The sequence below is a fragment of the Aulonocara stuartgranti genome (genome assembly GCF_965226115.1).
Source record: "Aulonocara stuartgranti genome assembly, chromosome: 2".
Taxonomy (NCBI): Eukaryota; Metazoa; Chordata; class Actinopteri; order Cichliformes; family Cichlidae; genus Aulonocara; species Aulonocara stuartgranti.
This window is the reverse complement of record NC_138940.1, coordinates 5,117,568-5,139,407: the sequence shown is the minus strand read 5'-3', so window position 1 is coordinate 5,139,407 and position 21,840 is coordinate 5,117,568. Positions and strand designations below refer to the sequence as shown.

Here is a 21,840-nt window from a genome sequence, read left to right as displayed (position 1 = left end):
AAAGATAAACATAACATATTCTCCAGCATCCAAAAAGCAAAAGTCCCCACTGTCAATGATGACATTCAACAATGACTGAAGTTATTTCTGAAAAGTGTTTAAAAAATAAAAGATTGCAGCCTACATGTTTTCATTTATTAATTCGTTTTATTCACAAGTATTTTTTTAAATATTTTTTTTAAAATTATTATCAGTAGTAACATAAGTAGTACCAGCAGCATGCAACTATTTGAAATTCTTAAGCGCCCTTTTTTGGCCTATTTTCTTCATTGCTCCCAAATGCGTCATGCGTACGCTAGTCGTTCTCGTATCTGATTGGTCCGAAGGTTAACTCCTTTACGGCTGCTCAGTGGCCCGTCTTCTTCTCTAGAAACAACGAGCATGGAGACAGCTGGTGAAGTGAGTACTGTTCACAAAGACTGTGTAAGAAATATATGAAAAAACAAACAAAACAAACAAAGTTTCCGTTTGTGCATTAGTCGTAAAGTTGCCTTAAAGTTCAAGTTTATTGTAAACCTGGCAAGTTCTGTAAGCTAGCATGCACGCATTAATTTGCTCTGAATGAAGTACAAAGAATCACTGTTCGATTACTTAACAGGGAACTTTGGTGGGTCAGCGGCAAATGGTTTTTTGCAAGTAGCTGCAGCACTTAAAAGCCATAGTGATAATAGTGATGGCATGGTTTAAAAAGCATCAAGACTGACGGCGCTATTGGGGGTTATGTAGGCTGAATACTATTAAAGCAAACATCAGGAAGAATCTTAGAGATGCATAATCTTTGACAGAGTGCAAAGGCTAACTACGCTGGGTGCAACTAGCTCGATCTGCCACAGGGACTGTAAAGCTGGAGCCAACCCACAGCTGCAGCTACTCACTTGACTTGGAAAAACATGCACATGTAGACATGGAAAAATACTGTCCTTTGCCTTCAGGTAATCAAGTGCAAGGCAGCTGTTGCCTGGGAGCCAGGGAAACCTCTTTCTATTGAAGAGGTGGAGGTAGCCCCACCTAAGGCCCATGAAGTTCGCATTAAGGTAACTCAGATCATCAGACTCGTTCATAAATCTAAAGCCTGACTTGACTGCAACTGAATAAAAACACAAAACAAAACTATGTTCATTTTAGATTCATTCAGTATTTGTGTATTCTTTTAAGATATGTTGCTATAGTCATGTGATAAATAGCTTTCATAGGACTCTAGGCAATCATTTGAAAAACTACCTTTACTATTCCCATAGGAATTAAGAGGGTAAGTAGCAGCCGGGTGCTGCTAATCAAATGCACTTAATTAAAGGATCATCAGCAAGTGTAGCTTCCATTATTAAAGCAGATTTTTTTGGCAGTTTGCTTGTCTGAAGTATTTATACAGTGCTAGAAGTTTGGACATGGCTTTTCAGAATGGGTGGAAAGAAAAGAATGAAGCTGTTGCAATCATTGAAAGTCCAGACCGCATCCTTAAGAGAGCTTAAGAGCTGTGCACAAACAAGGAAGAGTCCCATGAAAGTGTTATTTGATAAGCAGAAAAATAAACACTTTGTTTTTGCTCTTTATTCTTTCAATCCCATCAACCCCAGGCTTTTGCTTTTAAGGTTTGAAACCACATGTTAAATTAGTCAGTGTTTTTTTTTTTTTTTTTCATAAATAAGGTTTAAGTTCAATTCAACATAATGTTTTAAATTTAGTACTAATATTATACTCTTCCATCCAGCAGCCATGCCTGACGTGAACTTTAAGTGACACTGTGTCTTTCAGATCTTTGCTACAGGCGTGTGTCATACAGATGCCTACACGCTGAGTGGCAGTGACCCTGAGGGGCTTTTCCCTGTCATCTTGGGACACGAGGGTGCTGGAACAGTTGAAAGTGTTGGCGAAGGTGTTACCAAGTTCAAGCCAGGTAAACAACTGCCAAACAAAACATTAAAACTTTAATATTTTACTTCTTGGTATACTTAGGAATAAATATTTGTTGCATGTGGGTTGTTTTTGTCTTGTTCTTTTTCTAAGGTGATACTGTCATCCCGTTGTATGTGCCTCAGTGTGGTGAATGCAAATTCTGCAAAAACCCCAAGACTAACCTTTGCCAGAAAATTAGGTAATGTATGAAGGCCTATTTCCGTAACCTTGAGGTGCTGAAGTCTACTTTTGTGATAACAATTTCATTAAAGAAAGATGCCCCACCACAGGGCAACAAAAGCTCAGTCAGAACAGATTATGTTTTCTTTGCACATTTCATCATGCTAATCTGCACATTTCCTTCCCCCTTCACCCTGCAGAGTAACCCAGGGTCAGGGTCTGCTTCCTGATAAGACATCACGCTTTACTTGCAAGGGAAAGCAAGTGTATCACTTCATGGGGACCAGCACCTTTTCTGAGTACACTGTAGTGGCTGACATCTCTCTGGCCAAGGTGAATGAGAAGGCTCCGCTGGATAAAGTGTGCCTTCTCGGATGTGGCATTTCTACAGGATATGGTGCTGCTCTTAATACTGCCAAGGTGGGAATGACATGACGCTGCTCATCAGCAAAGACATCGTGCAAAACATTAGATTTCATTGGAATATTCACAATCTTTTTACATGTTTGTCGCAGTCTCACCTATAGAGTAATAAGAAAATAGTTGATAGATTCTTTTTTCTTAGTTTGCAGTTTCACACAAATAGTTTTTGATGTGCTAGCAGGTCCTTCAATTTTAAATGATGTATTCAGGTATTTACAGAAAGAATAATAAAGGAGGCAACTGTTAAGATCCATGTTTCAATTATTGTGTGTTTTTTACACACACACACACACACACACTTAAAAAACATAAGAACAGCAATAGGTAGGCCAAATCTATTTTAGAGTTCATACTTGGATTATTGTTTATATGGTTATTTCTCATGTAGGCACAACACTTAAACTTTCACATTTGTATTCTACCTCATGCTCACTCAGGTTGACCCTGGTTCCACATGTGCTGTGTTTGGCCTTGGAGCTGTGGGCTTGGCCGTTATAATGGGCTGCAAGGCTGCCGGAGCAACCGGGATCATCGGTGTGGACATCAACCCTGATAAGTTTGAAAAAGCCAAGGAGTTTGGAGCCACTGAATTTGTAAACCCAAAGGACCACAGCAAGCCAATCCAGGAGGTTCTGGTGGAGATGACTGATGGGGGTGTGGACTACTCATTTGAGTGCATTGGAAATGTGCAAATTATGGTGAGACTCAGGCCCACCAGCATGCATGATCCTCATGCATGCTAGAAAGATGTGTGAAAAAACAGTGCACATTAGAATTCAATTTTTATAGCACTGTGGTGTAACTTTGTAAGTAGTGTACAAGGTAAGTTTAAAAAAACAACAACATTATTGTTGTTTGGGTTTTTTTGTGTGTGTCAGAGAGCTGCTCTGGAGGCATGCCACAAAGGTTGGGGTGAAAGTGTCATCATTGGTGTAGCTGGAGCTGGACAGGAGATCTCCACCAGACCATTCCAGCTGGTGACAGGTCGCGTGTGGAGAGGCACAGCCTTTGGAGGTAACGGCCTGAGTTAAAGAATTTATTTTAAAGTGCTTAATATTGTCTGGCTGCAGCTTTCGTCTTTATTTTGTGTATTTTTTATAAGCATAACCTTTTATTAAGTGGAGTCAGATAGGACACATTGTTTTGTAATGAAAACACAATCTATAATGGTATTTTATGAGCCTTATTGTTGTTGGCTAATGTGAAAACTGGAATGCATATGCTGTTTTTAAACCCATAGATTCAGCATATTAAGTTTTGTAGCTTCTTTTAGTTGTATTAAGACCTATTATTTATCTATTTTATCTATGTAATTGGTGCTTTGCCTCAACACTTTCAGTAAAATGGTTCAGTCATGCCTTACTGATATTGGCAGTTGTAAAACTGGTTTTGTTGTTCACCCTCAGGGTGGAAGAGTGTGGAGAGTGTTCCTAAACTGGTGGAAGATTACATGAGTAAGAAGCTGAAGGTGGATGAGTTTGTAACCCACACACTGCCCTTTGAGAAGATCAATGAGGGATTTGACCTCATGCATGCTGGAAAGAGGTGTGGAAAAACAGTGCACATTAGAAATTCAATTTATAGAAGTGGCTCTGTAGTGAATGTATTTTGTTGTTGAACTGCAGTGCCTTGCATCCTTAGCCTAACTTTCTTTTTTTTCCCCTTCTCATTGCAGTATCCGCACAGTGTTGACTTTCTGAAGTGCCTGAAAGAAACATCCTTCACATCCAGCTTTTAAAGAGTCTCCTGCCATAGTTAAAGCACTTGTTTTGATAGTGTACTTTTGACTGTTAGATGTTTTTACTAACAGTAAGATATGTTTGACTGATCCATTTCAATTAAAACCTCTGTAAAACCAAAGGTTTCTGCTTTTCTGTTGGTTGTTGGCTGCTCTTGAGCAGTGTCTTTCAGTGACATTTAGTTGGTTAATATCAAGATGGCAATATTTAATCATTAATTTACATAAAGGCACCAATATTTGTTATATTTTGGAAGCACCTGTTAGATAATACCACAGTGAAATAAATTAATAATTAAGAATGTTGCTTACATACTGCAATATGGTCTCACAGGTCACTCACTCATATTTCCAGTTCTTGTGTATCATATAATGGACAATGGACGTCATACTTTTTCCTATACAGGTACAAAATGAATTTAAAAAATTGCCTTTGCGATATTCTAATGTCTTGTGCATCAGGGTCTGTATAAACTGACAGGCTGTTTGGGTCAGAGGCATGCATAGTCGAAACACAAGAACATATAAATATATATATACACATACACACACTGATTTTCCTAAATGCAACAACACATTTTAGGAATAATTGTCCATATCAAACTGTTATTTAGAAAAACATCGACAAGTTCCCACTGCTACAGTGAAATATTCAGTCTTAACCATAAGATGATTCTGTTTTCGCGTAATGTACATAATTATTATGAATACAGTTTATTCAGTGCGTTCGTATCACTTCAGAGTTTATTTCCACTAACCACTGTCCACGCTATCAAACCTGAAGGAGGATGACGTTTTTCCCCCTCACACGTTGAACCAATATTTAATTTTGTACGTATTTGCTTGCGCATGCGTGTTGTGCTTACCATACGACCCAATCCAAGCTATTTTAACACACGGCGAAAAACTCAAAGTGATTTCCAGAAGATGGCGACCGCACTGGTGGTGAGTCCCTTTGCTAGAATAGGTTATATGTGGTTCTTTATCTTTCAAACAGCACGTTTATGGAGTATTTAATTAACCAGCGGTAAAAGACAACTAGGCGACAGTTTAGTCTAAATAATCGAGAGTCTGAGAAATCTTGTAAACTTTACTTCTGACAGGTAACAGAACTCGCTAGCCAAGCAACTTAGCGTAGTAAATTATAGCCAGTTGTTTTTAAAATCTTAATATCAGCAATATTGCTTGTAAGACCATTTACAGTAACTGTTTTTAAAGCATCGTTTACGCCGGGTTAACACTGCGTTGACTGGGTATATGCCCCGGTCGGTGCCCTGAGTTGAACTCAGATACTTGTATGAATGAGAGGACACCGGTAACGACTCTCGTGGGTTCCAGCTAACGTTAGCTGGAAACCAAATGTTGGTCAGTGTGGGGAAATGTGTTTAAGAATGAGCTAGACATCTTCTCTATAATGCAATTTAAAGTGGCAAACGATAATAAATGCTACCCTTTGAGAAAACCTATTTCTTTTCTCAAGTTTGCTACAAGTCTGTAGATTCAAGCCATTTTACGTCAGCATGGTTCCACGGGGAGGTGGAGCACTCAACAGGGCTAAAGAGGCCCTGAACATGTAGACACGATAGCATAATGTGGCATGGGTTGAAACGATAAAATATCGTAAGACGTTAAATTACTAAACCTCTCAGACACCGTGTGCACACACTTGGTTATAATCATTAAAATACCAAAACAACTTGCACTTCTTTTTCTTCTAGGTGTCAAATTCCGTTCCTGCAAATGGTGAAACTGAGAAATGTGAAACAGCTGTTCAGAAGGTTGTGAATCCTGAAACGTACATCAAACACCCACTACAAAACAGGTAAGCATTTAGCCACGTCTGTCTTTTCTTGTAGAAGTATAAATCGATACAGCTTATAACATTCATGTATCATTCTACCTTATGTATAACAGTTGCAAAAATACTGAAGACAGTTAAACTGTTATATTCCAGTAGTGTGAGTCTCCTTAAATGAATTTTGCTGTTATATAGTATGTGTGAGGTGGTAAAAGTTTGCAAATTTTTCTTCACTACCAACCTGACAAATGTAGACAGTATGTGGTCATACTCTGTAGTAAGACGTTTGTTTGTTTGTTTGTTTGTTTTTCCCAGGTGGGCTCTTTGGTTTTTCAAGAATGACAAAAGCAAAACGTGGCAAGCCAACCTTCGTCTCATCTCCAAATTTGACACTGTGGAGGACTTCTGGGCGTACGTTTTTGTTACTTGTTGAGTTCATGCCACTCAGTATCATAGACTTAAATGCAAAGCTAGAATTATAGTATGGATGGGTTTCTGGTTTTTGTTTTTGTTTTTTTTGAGCAAAAATGTTGATGATAATTCCTGTTTGTGTTGGTGTGTTTCAATGAAATTCAAATTGGCCTATTCGTTGAGGAGAGGTTGCATGTATTCATATGCTATGCTCATTATACTAAGCTTGGAAAAAAGCATGCCCATCCTTAAACTATAGATCCTATAGTGTAGTCTCTGGGCCAATGGTGACCCTTAGAAGTTATGAACCACTGTAAATTTTATTTGTCGCAGAGTTGACGCCTTATTGTGATGGCATCTCTCTCCTTAAGAGAGAGAGAGAAGTATTTCCTGTGTTGTCTTCTGTTCCAGACATCACAACAGACTAAACCTTCCTAACACTGCCAAATCCAGCTTGTCACAAAATATGAGCCTCACAGTTGAAAAAACAAAATAGACTCTCTACAACTTAACTAACAGTGTTTGATGTTTATGTTTGTCCTGCGCAGCCTTCAGTCATATGCTGAGTCTATGAAATAGGAATTTATTTTTTTTTTGTGTGTTGTGCCAAGACGAGCTGTGGGTTGCTGGTGATGCATGAAATTAATTTTCTTTAAAAAAATGCTTTCTTTCTTAGATTATACAATCACATTCAGCTGTCAAGTAACTTGATGTCTGGCTGTGACTACTCTTTATTTAAGGTAAGAAGTGCTTTTGTCCCTTTCAGGACTTGCAGTATCCCCATGTAAAATGACATTTTTCTGGTATTTCCTATTCTCTGGTTCACAAAAGTTCTTTTAGTAAACACTGAAAGTGGACCCCACCTATCGAATAATCAGAATGGAAAGGAGCATCTTCTGCATTAGGCTGACAAATGGCGTAGTCCGTGTGCATTGACTGGTTTATTTCAGCTTTTCAGTTTATTGAAATGCTTCATCCGGTCTTTCAACAGAAAAACCTTCCAAAATTTAAAATCCCACAATAGAGTATTTATTTATTTTTTTGTCTTTTTTCCTCTCCCCGCTGTCATAGATGAGGGTAGTTGTGAGCATACAAGTGTCTCAGTAATTCAGCTTCATGTGACTTTAGTTAATAAATTAGTTGTCTGTTAATGTATTAATTTCTTGATGACTTGTTTGCAACAGTGATGTATGTGGTGTGGGCTTGTGTTTGAATACAGGATGGGATTGAGCCCATGTGGGAAGATGAAAGGAACCGGCGAGGCGGCCGCTGGCTGATAACTCTGTCCAAGCAGCAACGTAAAGTAGACCTGGATCGGTTCTGGTTGGAGACGGTATGTTGCGCCCTCTTGTATTTTTGTTTGCTCTAACAGAGTCATCATTCTTTTCATTTATTGGCCTTGTACACTGTGTATGTTTTGACACATGGCAATAGGAATGTACAGTGTAAATGGGTGTAGATAAAAGGATGAGTTCCATGTAGCAGTCTTTTTTTTTATAATAGCAAACCACAACTGTGACAAGCCAGTGAATGCTAAGTACACAACTTTTCAGGTACTAACTGCATGTAAAACAAAAACATGTGTCCACAATAACAAATCTTTTAAAAATTCATATTTTCCTGCAGCTCCTGTGTCTTGTTGGAGAAGCTTTTGACGACTACAGTGACGATGTTTGTGGAGCTGTCATTAATGTTAGAGCCAAAGGTGATAAGATGGCTATATGGACTACAGACTATGAAAATAAAGAGGCCATCACACACATAGGGTAAGTTGAAAATGCCACAATTAAAGATGAGGGAAAAAAATCTGAGCACATTAGATGCTGTTGTGCAAGTTTTTGTTCTTTTGTCTTTTCTCTCTTCTGTCTAGAAGTATGATTCAGAATGATCTGTAGTATCATATAGTATTAGTCTTGGAGTAAGAAGCCTGTTACAGGAAGATATAACAAATGTGTGGGTTTTTTTTTTTTTTTTGTTTTTTTGTTTTTTTTGTTTTTTTTGGGTTTGTTTGTTTGTTTTTTAAATGACTGAGTTTGTCTCATAGCTACTATGTAAAATGTCTTTGCTTTTTTTTAGGCGTGTGTATAAAGAAAGGCTAGGCGTCCCACCAAAAGTGATCATTGGTTACCAGTCACATGCAGACACGGCCACAAAGAGTGGCTCAACAACCAAGAACAAGTTTGTTGCCTGAGGATCCAAGGATTATCAACCAAGTCTTCCTGTGTTTCCAAATACTTTTTTTTTTTCTTTTTTTTTTTTAAAGTGAATGTAACTTCGATCTTTTGGAAAACATTGGGGGAAAAGGGATAAAATTGTTGTTTTTTTTTTTTTGTTTTTTTTTTTTTGGTCACTTATCACATGTTTGGGACACTTAAGGACACTGTGTGATAAAGATGCCTTTTTCCCCCATTTGGTTCTCAATAATTTGGTGTATTTTTAACTTTTTTTTTTTTCGTTAAAGTACTCAACATTAAAGGCATATGCAATAAAAACATGTAGTTTAATAAACTGGTACTGTACTCCTGTAGCAAATTTCCAGTAACGGCATAGGGATTTAAAATGTTTACATTGGAATTAAAATTAAACAAATCCAAGTTATGCGTTGACTTCAGAGGCTACTCACTGTAGAAGCAAGGCAATACTGACATCGTTGCCGTTGACCCACTTTGGGTGTCACTAAAGTCACGGTGGGGTTTTTCTTTCTTTTCTTTTTTTTTTTTTTTTTTTTTTTTTTTTGAAACGCCACCCAAGCATGTTGTGCAATATATTTGTAATTTTTTTTTTTTTTTTTTGAGGGGGGGGGGGGTTCATGTGAGTGTCTAAAGAGTTAAAACTTCACATCTCTGTAAGGACATCAACATCAGTGTTCCATGATAGATAAAATTTATTTTCTTTGGCCAAAGTATGTGTTCGGTGCATGTGTTTTCCAAAACATGCGTGTTATACAGCATTTGTTTCTTGAAGTGAACAGCCGGGCTGTTCACTTTCTTTGCACGGTATTTGTTTCTAGAACATGGTTAAGCTTTGTTAAAGAATGCAAACAGTTATTTCCATTCCACATTTTTGTGACAAAATGAATATTGTTGGATGAAACGGTGCCTTTAATGTAAATCCCTGCCTGGTATTTCTGAAATGTACAGAGCGGCAATGTAAATAAACTTGTACAGTGGCTTTTTTTTTTTCTGTTTTTTGTCAACATGGTGTGCTATAAACTTGTCAGAAAATGTTTTAAAGCCTCTACCAAAGCACTCAACAGTGGGTTAGGAGAAGTTACTTTTTTTTCCCTGCATTGCAAATGTCTATTATGAAAGAAACTGATTTCAGGGGGAAAAAAAAAAGGTTTGATTCTTGTGTCCAAACTTAACTTTGCTGCTTCATGATGTTCTTTTTCTGGCATGGTGTTCATTCATTGAGGAAAGCCTTGTGCTTTATTTTTTTATTTATTTTAATATTTATTTTTTTAGAGACGCACTGCTAAAATGCTTTCAGCCTTAAATAGTGTTTTATGAGGGTTTTTCTTTAATCCTATGATACCCTGTTCACCATTTAAAATAAATAAATAAATAATAATAATAATAAATAAAATAATAATAATCACATTACTTTTCTGAGATCCTCAGACTCGGTATCCTAGCATTAGGATAAGACATTGTAAAAACAAGGTTTGATATTTGTTCTTCAATAATTAAAGGTTTACACGAAGCAGCTGTAAGTGATGATCATCATAAAGTTGCCCCTGTTTCTTTCTCGAGCATTGTAGGGTTTGTGTTCCAATTTTGTTTGCTGGTTTTATAACTACAGTCTATTGAGGAAGATTAAGCGGTTTCAGTGGGAACCGCTGCATCACTAATTTATGGTCCGTGCCTTTATTAGGCTGCACAAATTGCAGTTTAAGGGGGTTTTAAGTAATCTATGACATCAATTGACTGATACTTTAGAGCAACAGCAGCTTAGGCCCTCCTGTCCATTTGAAATAAGCATCCTTGTAATTGACACAATCTATCTGGTCACGTTTTCACACGTGACAACTTGGAGGAAATTAGAAGAGAGCTACAGGAAAGTCTCTTGAGGTCATAAGAAAAAGCTTTACCTCATCAAAAGTATTCCTTGTTGAAAGCTTTGGAGCATTTTCATTTTGCTCCCTGGTAGATATTCAAAACATTATTTGTTGATGTTGAACAAGTGAAGGTAATTGAACACATTAAATCTCTCTGCTTTAATGCAGACCAGAGTGACTAGTAAATGTTCTGCAGTTAAAAGGCACTGTTAAATGTTAGCTGTGTTCTACAAAGCCCTTGACATTATGCTTCTTTTCCACTCATTCACATGCTTACACCAATAGTAACAGAGCTGCCATGAGTGCTGCTCACCACTGGGAGAAACTGCAGGATCATGGTCTTGCTCAGTGGTACTTGAGCACATGAAAGGGGCAGGGTATCAAACTGCTAACACTGCAATTAGTGGTTAGCTTGTTCTACAGCCTTTATATTTCATATATTTGCAATGCAGACAAAATACATATGGCCCCATGAATCATGTCTAACCTCATACCTCAACCTTTGGATGGTGTCACCTTGGACTCTACTGCTACTCCAGTACTGCCATTTTGGACCAGGTTATGTCCTTAAGCTTACACACTAAACAAACTACTACTACTGCTTTCCCCAAGTCTGTGCAGGGCTGACAAAATATTGTTTGTATTTGACTGACACTAAAAAAAACTAGTGCATGGATTTACTTCCAGGGTGGACACACAGAGTAATTTCATACTGTCAAATTGTCCTAAAAACTCCTTGCAGCAAGAGTTCTGACAAGGCACTCAAAAAATAGATATCTCTTCTCCAGTATTAGCTTCAGTGGCTTCAATTTTAATCCAGAATGGAATTTAAAATCATCTTCATATACAAAGTGCTGAATGATTAGGCCCCGTCATATCTTAAAGAGTTCATATTACCTCATTATCCCCATTTGGGAGACAGACAGCCTCTCTACTTTTAAGATTAGACTTAAAACGTCCCTTTTTGATAAAGCTTATAATTAGGGTTGGAACCTGATTAAATTCTTGTGATGTTACAGGCTCAAGCTTCTGGCAGACCTCCTATGATACACGGAGCAGTTCTCCACGTCCCTCTTTTCATGTCCTATTTGTTTTCATACCACATCAACTTTTGTCTGCTCTCTTCCTTAGTTAACTATAGGCATAGCCTAGTCACCTGACGTTCCCCTCACCCTTCAACCAGTTGCACTAGATGTCTGCTACTCCTTGAGTCGGCTTCTACCTGAAGTTTCTTCTTTAAAGGAAGTTCTTTCTCCCCACTGTTGCCAAGCCATTGCAATTTATCTCCAATATATTAAACTATTGTAAACTCCATTCTTATACTCATGGCAAGCTGTGAGTGTGCCACAATAAGCTCTGGTTTTATTGTGTAGTTTTGAAAGAAAATGGTGGATTGGTTGAAGATCTTGTCATAAGACATTGAGTCAAAAGTTTTATAGGTGACTTTGCATTAGTTTAAATGATATCCAACTGCATTTCCCCATCTTGGATAGATTCAGATAGCAATGTCAGCCTTTGCAACTATACCAAAAGATTGCTCAATTTACTAATATCCCACTCTTTAATGTAATGCTGCAGTTATCATAAATACTAATCAATATGACTGCCTATCTAACTGTTTTTATAGCCAGTTATGTCAGGTCATATAAATGCATTTTTAGGTGCACTAAATGGAGCTTATGCGTATGTTCAATAAAAAGAATCTGTATTCATTCATCTGCCTGGATTCCTGGGTGTTCAGGCTGCTAATCTATTCTTTACATCACTTCCGCTTCCCCACACTGTCAGACTTGTTGTCTGATCCAATCAATTTCTTGCCCACCTTCTGCAAGTCAATCCACCTCTCTTCTGTGTGCTTTAAATCTCAGTGCTCTTCTGTCATTCTGTAAGACTCTCATTAGTGCAACCCACCTAGAGATCTTCCTTCACCTGCTTCATCTCTGACATCACCAGCATTTTGACTCCGGCAGTCCTGTCCTATTTCCTACCATCATTAGACTCCACTCTGCAATGTAGATATCAATGAACCATTTTGACTTCCTCCAAATGATTCCTTCTTCTCAGATGCTGTTCTTGTATTACTGATCAGTGAGATCATTTTCCTTTTTAGTGTATAAAGGTGTGTCTTTCTTTGCTTGCGCCTCCATCGCACAATCCAAAGACAAGCATGTTACATTGATTGTTGATTCTGTAGGTGTGGCTGTGAATGCTGTCTTGCTTATAATGTTTGCCTGTGATAGACTTGTGAATAAATACTGAGTTTACCACACTCAGTGTCACTGCCTCTGACTCAGTGCCAGCAGGGATAGGATGGATGGATGGATGGGATTTAATTGTCTCTTTGGATAGGCAAAACTATGATACAGCATCCAATAAAATCTCAAATAAGATATATTTCTTTATTTTATCAAACATGTCCCATTGTTTTTAACTTATTATTATATATCTGTTGCCACCGGGATGTCTGCCTTTCCTTTATTTTAATAATTTCAAAGCAAATAAGATGCCTGACGCTGCATTATGATCATCTGTTAGCATATTTAGTGCGAGTTTGTGCAACCTGCTTTTCTTCATATGCCTTTTTAGCTGATTAGCACTTCTTGTGCTCCTCTTGTTTACACAGCTGACACCTGAGGTCTGTGGATTTCATGTCTCTGATGCCTTGACAGATGGAATTGCTAATCTGATCTGACACCTAAAATTGACAGTCACAACATTAATGTGCTTCCCATGAAAATCAGGTGCAAATTAAACAGGAGTAACGTATATTTCCCTTCTTTTTTTTCGATTTGTATTTTTAAATTTTGAGGATCCTGTTATGATTCTTAGAAAATGCTGGAAATATTATTCATGTCTTATCTATCTATCTATCTATCTATCTATCTATCTATCTATCTATCTATCTATCTATCTATCTATCTATCTATCTATCTATCTATCTATCTATCTATCTATCTATCTATCTATCTATCTATCTATCTATCTATCTCATTGTTGCTATGAGTGTAATTAATGATGAGCAGTTATGTTGCCATGTGAGTAAGGCAGAAAGGTTCTTTTCGTTTACTAAACTGTCCACCAGGAGGCAGTATAGCTACACACTTGACTTCAGCTTTCACTCTTGAATCCCCCATAAATGTTTTGGTAGATGAAATTGGGATTCCACTGAGTGAGTCTCTGTTGCACACACCAGGGAAAGAAGATATCTGTAAATAGCAGGTGGGTGCCTTATTTATTTATATATCCCCCCCAACCAAGAAACCCCAACTCCCTCTGCCCCCCACCCCCTAGTTGCTTTAGGCAACTGTCAGCCTCCTGTTCACCAGCCCACCTCATATGCACAAGTGCAGCTATAAACACAGTGACATGACACCCCGTTGGATGAAGCTGCAGCATAAAAGGTTGCAGATAGTTCCTTGCATCTGCAGGAGGTGCTGATTCCCTCTGTGTTTCATGATAGATGTGTCACTGAACTACTCGTTCACTGTACCTCACCAGCGGCTGCTTTTGAGGACTCTGAGCTAGTCTCACTAGGTAGGTTATTATCCATGGTGCTGCTGACAGAGTCCTAGAGTCAATAATAATCTTGTCATCTTTCTGTGTGAACCAGAGGGAGGGATCCACTCATTTGCCAAGTAGTATATAGAGGGCTTCATATCACGCAGACACATATAAGTGTGCACAATTGCACACAAATGCACAAGCCCTAGAGTTCTGACTGCATAAGACTCAGGTCCTGTGCTTTCAGATCAGACTCACGTGCAGGCTGCTTGGTGTTTCTGTCTTAGAAGTAGTACACGAGAGACATATATTAAGCCCCTGGTGTTGATAAAAAAGGGAAATATTTGAGTTGACTGCAGTACATTATAAGTATTTGTGTCTCCTTCATGTATTTTTTTGCATATATGACACACATACATTTTAATATTAGACAAAGTGAGTAGATACAAACTAATTACAAAATGCAGTTTTTAAATGATTATTTAATTTATTAAAGGAAGACAGAATCCAAACCTAATATTAATGTGGAAAAGTAATTACCCTGTAAACCTGATAATAGGCTGTGCCACCCTTGGCAGCAAGAACTACAGTCAAGCATTTAGAATAACTGGCCACAGTTCTTGTGGTAGAATTGTGACCCACTCTTCTTTGGGTAGTTGTTTTAAGTTGTTGTTTTGCTCAAGCAGCACTGGAGCATTTTGAGCATGAAAAAATTAAAAAATCCAGATGGGGACAAATACATTTTCAGGACACTTTATACGTCAAAATATAAAGTTTGTCACATAAAAAAAGTGTTAATATTATCATTTCACATTACACACATTACGTCACACGAAGGTAAATGTATATGTGTCTGTTTGCTATACCTGTGAACAGTGCTTCTACATTCTGTGTTTCATCCATTGCCCTTAATTAATTCAGAATAAACGTTTTTTAAAGCTGTAATATGAATAATTTCTATATATCTTAAATTGTTGCAAAGAGAAAGGCTGTGGGGCTAACACCAGCACAAACTAGTTTCGCTCATAACTGCTTCAAACAGATCTGTTTCCAAGTATAGAGAAGCTATTTTACTACCCAAACACAAATCAACTTGTGGAAGTACAACCAGGATTATTCAAATGATCCATTTTCATTCAAATACTGATCATTGTACCACTTGATTGTTTCCAAAGCAAAAATGTCTGCCACAGTAGTTTCATTATTCTTCGTGTAACAACAGTGAATCAGCAGCTGATCACAGAGTCTGAATATTTTTAGACGTAACCCTAATGTGTTAGAACAAGGGGAAAAAAATGTCACGTTCTGTCACATATTTCTCAGCCTTTTCTGTGAACAGACTGCAAAATGGCTAACACTAATGTTAATAATAAGCTGCCTGGACCCTTCAGCAGAAGGATAGATCATGTGTATCTGTGCCTGCAAAATGGCATTACTCAATGAAGTGAACAGCCACAGTAAGCTAATTTATTTAGCAGTTCACTGACTTGCAGTGCTAGAATACAGTATGATTGTCCTTAGCAGCTACAGTTGATGTAATCTGCATGCAGACAATAGCTTATATGCCAATAAGCAAAGCAAACAAAGTGAACGTTAGCTTTTTATGAATTTCTTGAACTCAAACTGACATGAAAATCCAATTTGAACAATGGAAATATACTAAAAATGGTAAAAAAAAAAAAAAAATGGAGATGGCAAAACATTTACAATGCAATACAATGTAATGTGAAGTAAATATATTACTGATCTGAAACTATGTACCCTCATGACTTCCTTCTGGATCCACAAAAATCCAAATAAATATTTAAGGCTTTCATTCTTATACCCCATACCTGAAATTATAAATGAACAATTCCTTTTTTGGTCAGAGGACTAGTTCTGTTACCACTGCTTCACCAGGTGTTGTTGTATTGATTTAAATTGCATTCGTGCCCTGAACAAAAAAGCAGCACCAGAATCAGCAGGCTGCTGACAAACATCATGCCGCAGAGAAATAAAGAGAAATAAAAATCACTTACTTGTGAAGAGTGAAGTGAAAAATACTATGAGTCACCCTTGAAAACACCAGCAGTCAGAAAACATGGATTCTGACTAATCAAAGGCTCTTTTATTAAGCCTCTGAACCCTTTCTTGAAGATTTTAATCATTTCAAAAGAATCGCAAATCATCCTTAATTTTAGGAATCAACTTAAATTTTCTATTCAGATCACCAAATTTGGTTCACCAGAACTTCTTTTTTTTTAATCCATTCAGTTGGTTTTTGTCTTGCTTTGTATTTTCTTCTTGAAAATTATAAACTGTGTTGAAATGTGATAGCACTGATTTTTGTATGTCTGCTGGAAAACTCTTTCACTGTGCAAAACCCAGTAATAAGCAGTAACACTACTGATTAGAGTCTCCGAGGGAAGGAATTAACCTATGTAAAATGGATAAAAAGTAGTTAGGGAAAATAATCCTCAGGTCTTTATTATACAGGAAAAGTAAACAAAGTCTTTTCCACATCATAAGCAATGCTCCCATCCATGCTGATTTGACCTTGAGCGAAACAACAAACTCCTACCTGCTTCGGGCAGTTTTATGCACTGACCCAGTTGGTGAAACAGTAATGTGTTTGTGTGTAACACAGCAGGCAACTAGCTCTTTTTAAAAAAGCACTTATTCCCTTTCGTCAGTTTCTGTACATATATTCAGTTTGGCAGTTATTTAGCTAAATGAGCTTCAGCAGTAATCACTAGTGTCACAACTCCAGAATCAAATCTATGTTAAATTCGTTCCCCAAAGCTTTGGGTATCATCCATCTCTTAGCTTCCTTCTGTGGACAGGTTTGGTTTTATGACCTAGTTTTTCTTTCTTTCTTTCTTTTTATCTGCAACACATTTACATCAGGTAATATCGTGGCAGGATGAGCTGCTGCTTCTTATGCAGAGTTTGATCCCGACTCTGCGGTCAGCTCATCGTGGCTAAATGGTGTTTCCCTGGCAACATATTCCCTATAAGAAATGCTGATGAACGCAGTGGAGTGAGTGGATTGGAGATCTGGGAAATCATTCACTGGTTGCAAGAGCTTGTGATGAGGATAACATATCACTAATATTTGGGACATAACTGAAACACTTTCAAAGCACTCATAGTGCCTGTTTAAAAAACAGGAACATATATAATATATATATTCCTTTGGACATGCTTTTGCCACTTATTTTCCGTGTAGTTCTTGTACCTGATGGTTTCAAAGCAATGTATTTTTGTTTGTTGAGCCACTGTCACAAAAACACATCACTTGTTCCCATTTCTTTAGATGAATCTAGAAAAACCTAAAGTATAAATGCTATTTTTGCACCAACAGGGTGATTCCCAATAAACTTGGTATATCTCAGCATGGCGTACAATGATTTTGAGGAGAAAAAAAGCAGTGGCAGGATTAACAAAAAAAACTATCAACAGCAAATGAACAGTATCTGAAAAACATTTCAAACAGTCCAGTGAAGATGTGACACAGGAGCTGAGAGATGCATCTGGCCCTTGATCCATCTACTGTTCACTGAAGAAATGGTCTCAGTGGAAAGGTGGCTGTCAAGAAGCGGTTCTTAGGGAAGAAAACAGGCAAAAGGGCTGAGATATGCCAAGTTACACAAGAACTGGGCTGGAAATTAGATGCAAAAGGTCTTCTGAAGTGATGAATCCAAATTTGAAATTTGTTCAAATTGTGGTTAGTTTGTATGGAGGAAGTCAGATGGAGGAGGTACATCAGTGAGAGCCTCCAGCCATCTGCACAGTGGTGGCTCTGTCATGGTTTGTATTTCAGTCAGTGGTGTTGGGGATCTTGTCAGGCAGCCAACATCCAAAGAAAAGCCTTGGAATGTGCTTCAAGAAGCCCAGACAACTATTCCCAAAGACTAATTAAAGGAATTACAAGAAAGCTAGGCAAAGCGAGTTCAGACTCTGTTGTAGAATAAAGGTGGTCATAACAAATGTATGACTTTTAAGTTTATTAGAAGTGTACAACCTTTGTTTTTGCCTTATATACTTGTACAGATGTACTGGTCGATATATAGATCTGCACTTATTACCACTTTTACTAGAACAGTTTAAAGATGGCTCCAAGTTTTTGTACAGTGCTGGATATTTGGTCACGCTGTATTGACTCATCCTTTTCTGCTCGAAATATGTTAGGTTAAATCAGATACTGATATGCCACTTCATTTGAGGCATTTGCTTTTTTGTGACGGATAACTGGGGCGTGATATTGTTTGCGAAACAAACAAAAACCCGCTCGCTCTCTTCTTCGGGACAAAGGTTAATGCAACAAATCTGGCATGGTCTATATTTGTAAGTATACAAAACTGCCTCTAATCCAAATCTCCAGCATTTAGGGAAGTGCCTGTGATTTCCAATGTGTGTACATCGATTTGTTAGCTGTGTAATCCTCGATTGTGACAATGGTCAGCGAGATTAGGGGCTAGAGCCACAGCGTCAGCCCTTTTAGGCGGGTAATGGGCAAAAAAGCGTGTTAATTGCCCTTGACTGTTGAAAGTAAATTAATTATTGATCGCTCTCTCGACTCCTCTTCTGTACTTACATACCCTTACAAATCCTTTTATCTCCGGCTCAGAGTAAGAACATTTCCTCTTTTCCCATCATTATGCAGGGTGGTGAGCAAGAGGACCACTAGCCTACCTCTTCAACCAAAGCCATCTTGAATTTTGTTCCCGCTTGTAGTTGTGTAGCATGCTGAGCAGTCCTGTCAGAAAATCTCACCTCAAAAGACGCTTACCTTCTTCTCTGATCTCTTGCCACCTCTCTCACTCACACCTCCTCTCTCTTTTCCTCCTCCTCTCTAATTTTCTAATAGTGTCTCCTTCATGTTTTTGCTTCTTCCAGCTCACACGCACACATACTTACAGCCCACATACTACGCACATGTCCCCATATACCAGCAGTGGTTGCAAATAAATAAGTGAAAATGAATAAAAACCCGGTTTGAGGTCTAAAGTCTGCTTAAATTGATGACAGTGAACATAAAGGCGTGGAGGCAGTACAGACAACAGCATCATTATTCTACCTATTGATTTTCTCCGACTGCTACTGAAAGGAATAAGCCACCTTGGACTTGAAATGAGATATAAACAAAGTCCAACATGATACAGCTGCATAATTTTTTTTTCTGCAGCAGTAGATGTGAAAGCCCACGCTTAGCTTAGATGCTTGGCTACAAGTTGAACAGCCACAAGGGGCAGTACCCTCCATGGAGAAGGAGGCTAGAGGGCAAGATCAAAGTAGCACGGAGGGAGGTTAGCCAACTAACGGAGTAGCAGAAAGGTGCGACAAAGAAGGTGCATAAGAAATACAGCAAGCTGTCCATACCTGAGGCCTTGGAAACTGACAAGCAAAGACTCACAGCCTTGGCCAGCCGCTTGAGGAGGTACACCAGAGAGATAGAAGGCAGGAGAATAAACCAGCTGTTCTCCACAGAACCAGCAAAGGTGTACTCTCAGTGGCAAGGGAACAATAATAAGAGAACAGCACCACCAAGGCTGGAGACGGAGCAATACTGGAAGAGCATATGGGAGAAGGACGCAACCCATAACGGCAATGCTCAGTGGCTAGTGGATCTGAGGGCAGATCATAGCGACCTCCCTGAACAGGGTCCAGTAACCATCACAGTGGCAGATATCCAAGAAAGGGTCTCCAGTATGAAGAATTGGACAGCACCAGGGCCCGACATGGTTCACGCCTACTGGCTAAAGAAGCTGACTGCACTCCACGAGCGTCTGGCAGCACAAATGAACCAGCTGCTAACCGAAGGTCGGACGGTCCTGATCCCCAAGGACCCCAAGAAGGGACCGGTCCCCTCCAACTACCGACCAATAACCTGCCTCAGTACTACATGGACGCTCCTGTCAGGCATCATATCGGCTAAGATGAACAGGCACATGGGTCAATACATGAGCGGGACACAGAAAGGAATTGGCAAGAATACCAGAGGCGCAAAACACCAGCTACTGGTAGACAGAACAGTCAGCCGAGACTGCAAGACCAGACTGACCAACCTGTGCACTGCCTGGATTGATTACAAGAAGGCCTATGACTCAATGCCCCACAGCTGGATACTGGAATGCCTAGAATTGTACAAGATCAATGGGACCCTAAGAGCCTTCATCAGGAACTCAATGGGGATGTGGCGCACAACACTAGAGGCCAACTCCAAGCCCATAGCACAAGTCACCATCAAGTGCGGGATCTACCAAGGAGATGCTCTGTCCCCACTGCTGTTCTGCATAGGCCTGAACCCCCTCAGTGAGATCATTAACATGACTGGCTACGGATACCGACTACGGAACGGAGCAGTTGTCAGCCACCTCCTGTACATGGATGACATCAAGCTGTATGCCAAGAGTGAACGAGACATCGATTCGGACTGGAGAAGTGTAGTCGGATGGTAACAAAGAGAGGGAAGGTAGTCAGAACTGATTGGGGATTGAACTACCAGAAGGCAATCTTGCAGACATAGAGGACAGTTACAAGTACCTGGGGATCCCGCAGGCGAATGGGAACCATGAAGAGGCCGCTAGAAAAGCTGCAACCACCAAGTACCTGCAGAGGGTCAGGCAAGTCCTGAGGAGTCAGCTGAATGGTAAGAACAAGATCCGCGCCATCAACACGTACGCCCTGCCCGTGATCAGGTACCCTGCTGGGGTAATAGGCTGGCCAAAGGAGGAGATAGAAGCCACTGACATAAAGACAAGAAAGCTCCTTACCATGCATGGAGGGTTTCACCCGCAGTCCAGCACCCTGAGGCTGTACGCTAAGCAGAAGGAAGGGGGCCGGGGACTGGTGAGTGTCAGCACCTGTTACGTTTCGGTGTTGTCAGTGTTTTGTTTTTGCGTGACTGTCATGTGTTTCCTGTTTTACTTTGAAGGTCTGTTGTTATCTTAGTGTGTTCAGTTTACGTTTCCTTGTCTCGTCAGGTCTAATTTGCCCCAGCTGTGTTTCCCTCCTGTGGTCCATTCCCTGATTGCTCCTTCTATGTATTTAAGCCCTGTGTGTCAGTTGGTCATGGTTGCGATCTCCCCCGTGTTGTAAATAGATTTGTCGATACTTTAGTTTTGGGATTTTGGTGGAGAGCTGTAGTTTTTTTCTCGTGTGTTTTTTTTCTTATTTTTATTTTCATACGTTGCACGCCGGTTGCCTAGGCCGGGGTGTAACAGCACCACAGTCCAGGATGAGACAACGAACATCCAAGAATACATTGGGAAGACGGCCCCAACTGACCGAGTGCTCAGTGAATACCTCAGGCAGCAGAAACCCAAGAAAGAGGAGGGAGACGAGGAACCATCATGGAAGGACAGGCCCCTGCACGGTATGTACCACCGGCAGATAGAGGAGGTGGCTGATATCCAGAAATCCTACCAGTGGCTGGACAAAGCTGGACTGAAAGACAGCACAGAGGCACTAATCATGGCAGCACAAGAACAAGCTCTGAGTACAAGATCCATAGAGGCTGGGGTCAATCACACCAGGCAAGACCCCAGGTGCAGGCTGTGTAAAGATGCCCCAGAGACAATCCAGCACATAACAGCAGGGTGTAAGATGCTAGCAGGCAAGGCATACATGGAACGCCACAACCAAGTGGCCGGCATAGTGTACAGGAACATCTGTGCCGAGTATAACCTGGAAGTCCCAAGGTCAAAATGGGAGATGCCCCCAAGGGTGGTGGAGAATGACCGAGCTAAGATCCTGTGGGACTTCCAGATACAGACGGACAAAATGGTGGTGGCTAACCAACCGGACATAGTGGTGGTAGACAAACAGAAGAAGACAGCCGTAGTGATCGATGTAGCG

General features: G+C 39.6%; 2 protein-coding genes across 2 annotated transcripts; both read left to right on the top strand.

Moving 5' to 3' along the window:
• Positions 1 to 301: 301 nt before the first annotated feature.
• On the top strand, positions 302 to 4,356 carry LOC309687261 (alcohol dehydrogenase class-3). The gene is made up of 9 exons (XM_082502096.1): positions 302 to 399; positions 933 to 1,034; positions 1,753 to 1,894; positions 2,005 to 2,092; positions 2,274 to 2,493; positions 2,934 to 3,194; positions 3,375 to 3,510; positions 3,903 to 4,041; positions 4,172 to 4,356. Exons 1-9 carry the CDS (start codon positions 382 to 384, stop codon positions 4,194 to 4,196), a joined length of 1,131 nt encoding a protein of 376 aa, XP_082358222.1. The 5' UTR covers positions 302 to 381; the 3' UTR covers positions 4,197 to 4,356.
• Positions 4,357 to 5,068: 712 nt separating this feature from the next.
• Positions 5,069 to 9,614, top strand: LOC309719783 (eukaryotic translation initiation factor 4E-1A-like). Its single transcript, XM_082556155.1, has 7 exons — positions 5,069 to 5,179; positions 5,953 to 6,056; positions 6,348 to 6,443; positions 7,120 to 7,183; positions 7,663 to 7,776; positions 8,070 to 8,209; positions 8,520 to 9,614. The coding sequence occupies exons 1-7, from the start codon at positions 5,084 to 5,086 to the stop codon at positions 8,632 to 8,634; spliced, it is 729 nt and encodes a 242-aa protein (XP_082412281.1). The 5' UTR covers positions 5,069 to 5,083; the 3' UTR covers positions 8,635 to 9,614.
• The last annotated feature ends 12,226 nt before the right edge of the window (positions 9,615 to 21,840 follow it).

Bases quoted from the DNA above. Each gene is read 5' to 3' on its own strand.
- LOC309687261 (XM_082502096.1), top strand. The intron at 1,035-1,752 runs GTAACTCAGATC...TGTGTCTTTCAG, and splicing joins CCCATGAAGTTCGCATTAAG to ATCTTTGCTACAGGCGTGTG. The intron at 4,042-4,171 runs GTGTGGAAAAAC...TTCTCATTGCAG, and splicing joins CTCATGCATGCTGGAAAGAG to TATCCGCACAGTGTTGACTT.
- LOC309719783 (XM_082556155.1), top strand. From the start codon at position 5,084: ATGCGTGTTGTGCTTACCATACGACCCAATCCAAGCTATTTTAACACA. The intron at 6,057-6,347 runs GTAAGCATTTAG...TGTTTTTCCCAG, and splicing joins AAACACCCACTACAAAACAG to GTGGGCTCTTTGGTTTTTCA. The intron at 6,444-7,119 runs GTACGTTTTTGT...TTTCTTTCTTAG, and splicing joins ACTGTGGAGGACTTCTGGGC to ATTATACAATCACATTCAGC.